This window comes from Gymnoscopelus microlampas (genome assembly GCF_963454915.1).
Source record: "Gymnoscopelus microlampas genome assembly, chromosome: 11".
Taxonomy (NCBI): domain Eukaryota; kingdom Metazoa; phylum Chordata; class Actinopteri; order Myctophiformes; family Myctophidae; genus Gymnoscopelus; species Gymnoscopelus microlampas.
The window spans coordinates 39,547,579-39,554,613 of NC_139948.1; the positions used below are offsets into that span (position 1 = coordinate 39,547,579).

The 7,035-nt window shown below is 40.9% G+C and overlaps 1 protein-coding gene across 1 annotated transcript; it reads left to right on the plus strand.

Annotated features, from left to right (window-relative positions):
- Positions 1–654: 654 nt before the first annotated feature.
- LOC311055225 (suppressor of cytokine signaling 3-like) lies at positions 655–4,036 on the plus strand. The gene is made up of 2 exons (XM_084071346.1): positions 655–947; positions 1,754–4,036. Exon 2 carries the CDS (start codon positions 1,905–1,907, stop codon positions 2,535–2,537), a length of 633 nt encoding a protein of 210 aa, XP_083927472.1. The 5' UTR covers positions 655–947; positions 1,754–1,904; the 3' UTR covers positions 2,538–4,036.
- Positions 4,037–7,035: the final 2,999 nt, after the last annotated feature.

Here is a 7,035-nt window from a genome sequence, read left to right on the forward strand (position 1 = left end):
ATACACATGGATGGAAAAACATTGTAACGATAATGTAAATAAAGTAGTGCAATTTCTTTAATGCTACAGTCAGACTTTACATATAAATCATTATAGCAAATATAGTTATTTTACTGCATGCTTGATGGAAAACACTTTTATTTTTTTATGATCAACATTTTATTTGGGTTTTACTTTTAGCAGAACAAATAATAAAACAAATATACAAATAAACATATACATAATAAAAATAGATATTCAAAGAAAATTAAAGCAAGAAAATGTACAAAAAAACACAAACAACAACAACGACAACATTATTTAAAAACATTATTTAAAATAGGCTAATGAATTGATGTAATTCTATGACTTGACACCGATGAAATAAAGTTGTTGATAATGACAACAAACATAAACATAAACATGGTTGAATGAACGCTATAACGGAAAAACGCATTGCTTGGAAGTGGAACTCCCTCCCATAAGTTCATTATGAAGCACGGCCACGGGGGGAGGGGACTTCTCTCATACCAGGAATCCTAACACAAAAAAAAAGAAGCTTACTGTCAATCTGCCAACAGAGAGAGCTTTTTCCTGGAAGAGAGAGGGGCGGAGCGAGCATTACTTACTAGTAGGGCTCGCTACACTGTAGCAAGCAGAGGAGGAGGTGCTGCATTACTAAGGCTACACTATAGCGAACCAGCAGCAGCAGCTCTCCACTAAACACAGCACTGAGACTCAGACAGTCACACACACTATTTAAGAAACAACGCAACCAAAAACCTCTGTGAACTAACTGAAGTGCTCTGCCAAGGATATATATTTTATTATTGCATTTTTTGGGGGGCTGTTGAGTTGCGACCAGAACCATTTTCAACAACTATTCATTGGACTTTGCGGCGAACCCCCTATTGAAACACTTGGGATATAATTTCAAGTTTTGCAACAGCCAAGAAACAGACGTGAAGGTAAGATCCGTGCTCATGTTTTCTTTCTTTCTTTCTTTCTTTTTCCTTCATGAATTACACTTCATATAAGTTTATATATGAAGTTTATGCTTAGTTCTTGTGTAGTTTAGTAGTAGTAGCGCGTGTATTATCGGACGTGTTGCGCAAGTGGTCACGGATTACGCGACGTCTTCTTACTGGAACTGACCGAGGTGTCTGAGGACTGAGGAGACCCCGAGGGGCAGATTAGATAAAACACAAAAGTTTGCCGTTAATTAACTTTACTCAATTTAGTCATTTGTATTCACATATAAACTATGTTATGCTATAATTAGTATACATAACGGTATTTGTAAAAAGTAAAGAAAGAAAGAGGAGACAGTCAGTGAACAATTTATTGCCAGTTACTTGAATGGACGGGGAACAAGTTGAGCCTATTTCCCCCAATGTAACCAGAGAGCTTTTTAGCTCTATGATGTACTACCACATTTGGAATAACCTAAGCATAATCTTTCATTGAGAGCTGCATGGGTCGAACTGTATCACATTACTATTATTCATCCTACCAGAGGATCCACTATAAATAAATCAGATCTGGAACTATCACATCAGCATGTAATTAAAATACCATAATGAATTGCCTTTTTCAATAGCCTTTTCTAGTAGCTGTAAAATAAAGAAATATCCATATTTGTGCTATGTGCATGTTAATAGCCTTTTCTAGTAGCTGTAAAACCAAGAAATACCCATGTCTGTGCTCTGTACATGTTAACGTTCCATGCCCACATACAGAGTTCTAATTCTGCTTCTCTCTCTTCCTCTCTCAGGTGCTTCATTTCCAGACAACACAGCTGACCTCCACTTGCTCTCTCCCCATTGGGAGCCCTGAACCTCTGGTTGACCCCACCTCCCTCTTCTCTTGTCTGTGTGGTGCTCAGCGCTCACCAGACGGGTCCAGAGTACTGCGGGCACAGCGCCATGGTAACTCACAGCAAGTTTAACTCCGCAATGAGCAGCAGCCCCTTCGATGCCAACATGCTGCTGCCTCACCGCTACAAGACCTTCAGCTCCAAGCTGCAGTACCAGATGGTCCTCGCCACGCTCCGCATGCTGGAGGAGAGCGGCTTCTACTGGGGCCCCATCAGCGGCAAGGAGGCCAACGCCAGGCTGGCCTCGGAGCCCACCGGGACCTTCCTCATCCGGGACAGCTCCGACAACAGACACTTCTTCACCCTCAGCGTCAAGACGGCGTCGGGCACCAAGAACCTGCGCATCCAGTGCGACGCGGGCGCCTTCTTCCTCCAGACGGACCCCAAGAGCATTCAGTCCGTCCCCCACTTTGACTGTGTCCTCAAGCTTGTCCACTACTACATGCCCCCGACCAAGGGGGGCTTATCCATGGGGTACACGCGCAGTGGGAATATTTATTACATCTACTCTGGAGGGGAGAAGGTCCCGCTGGAACTCATTAAGCCACTTTTCTCCAGTTTGTCGTCGCTGCAGCACATGTGCAGGAAGACGGTAAACGGACACTTGGAGATATCCAGTAAAAGAGACCAACTCCCACACCCGCTGAAAGAGTTTCTTCAGCAGTACGACGCTCCCATCTAAAGAGCTCTGCACTGCTCTGGACTTAAACGGTGTCATAAAGGAACTCTACCCAAAGTTCCGAAGTGAAGTGGAAGATATACGCTGGCAATGTGTTGAGGGGTGACAGTGAAGTGTGGCACGTGAAATGGTCACGTCTCCTCCGAGACCCCCCAGACTGCAGCATCTACTCGCCGCTGCAGTGTCGAATCCTACGGGCCGTTCTAAAAAAAAAAAAGTTCTCTGAGTAAAAAAGCGGGCATCAGTCTTTCCAGCGACTGATTCCAGGAAGAGCCGCGTGGGCCTGCGAGGACTTGGTTGGGGCCGAAAGTGTGCTGCTGCTATACATTAGTATGAAAGAGAGCAAACATCGCCATCCTCCTACGACGTGGAGTGAGTCTCAGAGCCAGTCGTCTAGACTCTGATGACGCACGAGTTCCCTTCTGCTGCTGCTAACCATGGTGCTGTGGCACGGACAGGCACACACATCAAGCCTCAAGAACATTATTCATCCATTAAAAGCCTGGACTGGTTTTTATGACTGGACTGGCTTTTCTGCTGGCGGCGGATGCCAGTCGTGGACAAAACTGACCTCAGTCTTATGAGAAAGTATTAGACATGTCAGAGCAACATGCCCTCTGGTACACAGATGCTTCTGACCAGGCGCTGGAAAACGCACAGAGACCCCCTGGCAGGAATTCCAGATGCATGATGGGTTGGACATTGGCGGGCGGGGGCTATATATGAGTTTTTAAGAGAATACAAGGCTGAACTTCATGACCTTAATGTTACAGTGTGTAATAATGAGAGCATCAAAACCAAATAGGGGCCTTTTCAAGATGTGAAACCTTGTTGTGCTCGTCGGAGAGTTTATGCCAAAATTAGCCCGAACTAGTCGACAGTTTTGTCGGTCTAACAACCTTTTACTGAATGTCAAAAAAGAAACACGGGACGGTATGATTGCACACATAAACCCTGACATATCTGAGAACAGTCAGACATCTGTATACATTTAGTGGAGAGGAAACATACCCAGATAAATATGGTAGTGTTTGTGACACAGGCAGGATACTAAAGCCTGATTTATACTCAGTTGTGTGCCCGTGTCATGCACCGCAAATAGCCGATCTACAAGCTCACAACAACACATCACGGGTGACTTTGTAGATCGGATGTTTTCGGTGTGCGACGCAATGCGCATCAGGCGTAATTGCTTGCTGTTGAATGTATGCACATAAGACAATCTTCCTCTAAACAAGGGATGTGGGGGGGAGGTGGGTGGGTTGATGTTCATCTTATTTTATCCTCTTTCCTTAAATCAAGACGATGTTTACATTAGTGAAGATGAAATGGCAAATGTGTTTTTTTGTCTTGTCTTTTATAAAGATGAAACTTTCCCAGCCAAACTGTGGGCTGTAGATGCTTGAAGATGTTGAGACGTAGACGGAGCAAGCAGACTGATATGACTTTGCACATATTTATATTAATATAAACATTTCAGTAATTTATAATAAAGAGCACTATTTTTGTATGAAAAAAAAGTTCTTTGTTGTGTGACTGCTTTTTTGGGAACAAGAGGTTTGTGTTGTTTATTAGGGTCCCCGTTAATTGGCATATGGGTGCCAGCTAGCCTTATTTGTACCCATACAACAGATATGAACATGATTTTGTCCTAACAGTTAAACATCATGAAACAAATACAGAATACCTGCTCTCACCAGTGGGTGAGTCACAACAGTAGAGGGGATTAACCGTTATAAAAAAGAAATAACTTTTCAAAGGCATTAACATGGAAAAAGACATGCAGAGGAAATGCTAAATTCAAAAGAAACCACATCAATCCTTGCATCCCTATTCTGGGCAAGTCATGATAGGCAAACATTTCACAAAAATAGATCTACAAGCTCTGTAGATCGGTTAATTTCAGCAAAGAGATGTGGGTGTAGTGGGAAAAAAAGAGGCAGCCTGATACAGACCTTGGTGGGACCCTACTCAATTAAGTATAGGGTTTAAGTGGTTAAAGTAGGATATGACTTTTAGCTGTATGATGTCAAGGGGTAAGTTCCATGTGTTATTGCTCTGTACATCAAAGTAGATATATGATATAGACTATAATTGGTTATTAAAATTGGTTAATGAGACTGCCATGATATGCATGCTCTCATTCCATTTGCCTTTCACATTATGCATTTGGATATTACAATTTTCCCCAAATAATATTAGACCTGCTTGTAGTCTCTGCCCAACTGTTAACCCAGCACAGAACACATGAATCAGTATACTACATTAGTGTATAATAATAATAACTTTATTTGTATAGCAACTTTCATACATAAAATGTAGCCCAAAGTGCTTCACATTAAGATGATAAATAATAGGATGCCAGGGTATGTCTTGTGGACTTCGAAATCAGCCTTGCGGACGAACTATGGCAGAAAGGTACTCCACCTGAGATAACACCAGAGATTTCCTTACTCAAGTAAAATAGGAAGTGCTCACAACATTTTGCATTATTCTGATAGAATGCCCATTTTGCACAGCTTTGCCAATAGGATCAGACTTACAAGTGTGTGTGTGTGTGTGTGTGTGTGTGTGTGTGTGTGTGTGTGTGTGTGTGTGTGTGTGTGTGTGTGTGTGTGTGTGTGTGTGTGTGTGTGTGTGTGTGTGTGTGTGTGTGTGTGTGTGTGTGTGTGTGTGAGAGAGAGAGATGTAGTACGTTTGAATCTACTTTTCTTTTATATGTTCAGCACCAGTTTGTTACTATTACCCATCGGAGCACAGAGTCGAGCTCTACAATTATAGCCAGACTGGCCAGTTCATCGGTTAAAAAAGCCAAGTGGTGTAGAGTGGAATCGGTCGCATACATTGCCATCTAGGCATTGGATAAAAAAACAGATCATTCATCAGTAAAGATGAAGCGGAGTACAGGGCCCTTAGTGCTAAAATGTCCTTGAGCAAGACATTGACCACCTCAACTGCTCCGGCGGTGCTTGTTCAATAGCAGTGGTGAAAGAAGTACTGGCATTTCTACTTGAGTAATTCAGTATCAATATCATAATGTAGAAATACTCTGTTACAAGTAAAAGTCCAGTGTTCAAAATGTACTTGATTAAGAGTACAAATGTATTGGCATGAAAATATACTTACAGTACCAAAAGTAAAAAGTACTCATTATGCAGTATGTTCCATTTCCCAATTTGTCATGTATAGAAATCTTTTGAAAATAGCAGATCTACAAGCTCACAACGTGCGTTGTGAGATTTTCAAATAGCCAAAATATACGATTGAAGTGGTTAATGTATGTTTTGCTATAATATTCAAAATCTTCAAAGTAACCTGTAAGTTTTTGAATAATTTTAGTTGAGTAAAAAGTACAATATTTGTCTCTGAGATGTAATGGAGTAGAAGTGAAAGTATTGAAAATTGGAAATACTCCAGTAAAGAAAAACAAAACTCAAAATTGTACTTAAGCACAGTACTTGAGTAAATGTTCTTAGTTACTTTACACCACTGCCCACTGCTTAGGAAAGACCTGGAAGTGTGTCATTTTTAGATTTGAGCTAAAAAGCATTATTTTACACTTTGGGGCTATTCAAAAATAGCAGATATACAAGCTCATAGCACCGAGTGCTGCGCTACGAGCTTGTTGATCTGCTATTTTTGAAAAATCGTGAAAATGTGTGCAAATATTTGAATACATTTTTTCTTTTAAGCGAACATTTTTAACTCAAATCTTTGCTTCTGGGGGTCCCTGGAACAAAATATTTTGATGGGGGTCCGCGGCCAAATACATATCATTTTGGGGGTCCTGGACATGAAAAAGATTGAACACCACTGATATAGAAACGTTAGTTTTTCAGAAAACTGTTGAGATTTAGGAGACATGTAGAATCGGCTTCAAGTCTCAATGGGTTAAATGCAGAGGATAAATTACCTGGTACTGCATGTGTGCAAATATACTTGGTCAATACCCCCAGCAACAACACCTCCTGCAGCTTGCCTTGTGGTAAACCACAATGAGGAGCCTTACTTTCTGAGGAACTTCCACTGAAATGGGGCTAGTTGTTTCATATCGCCGTTGTCAAGACAGAAACACTGTATCTCCATATTTCATCTTTTTACCGCATGTTTATTTACATAAATGAAATCCCTACATAGTCCTATCTCACAGCTTGTTGCATCGGCTATTTCTTTTTGCAATTTATGAAAGGTTTCACCTATAACAACTTGCACAAAATCGTGAAAGTGGATTTTATAAATATTTAACCAATGAAAATTGTTAACAAGAACTTGTCATTAAAGAATAACTGCAATAACTGAACACAGGTTATTGTTTCCATTTCCTGAGAAGTAACAGTTTTGGACATCAACATTCTGAAAAAGGTAATGTTAGGTGGTCATCCAGGAAAGAAACAATATTATCTAAGCTTTCTAAGAAGTAAAATAAAATGGTAAATGGTGCATTTATATCGCCTTTATCCAAGGCGCTTTACATACATACATGTGCATTACATTCACCCAT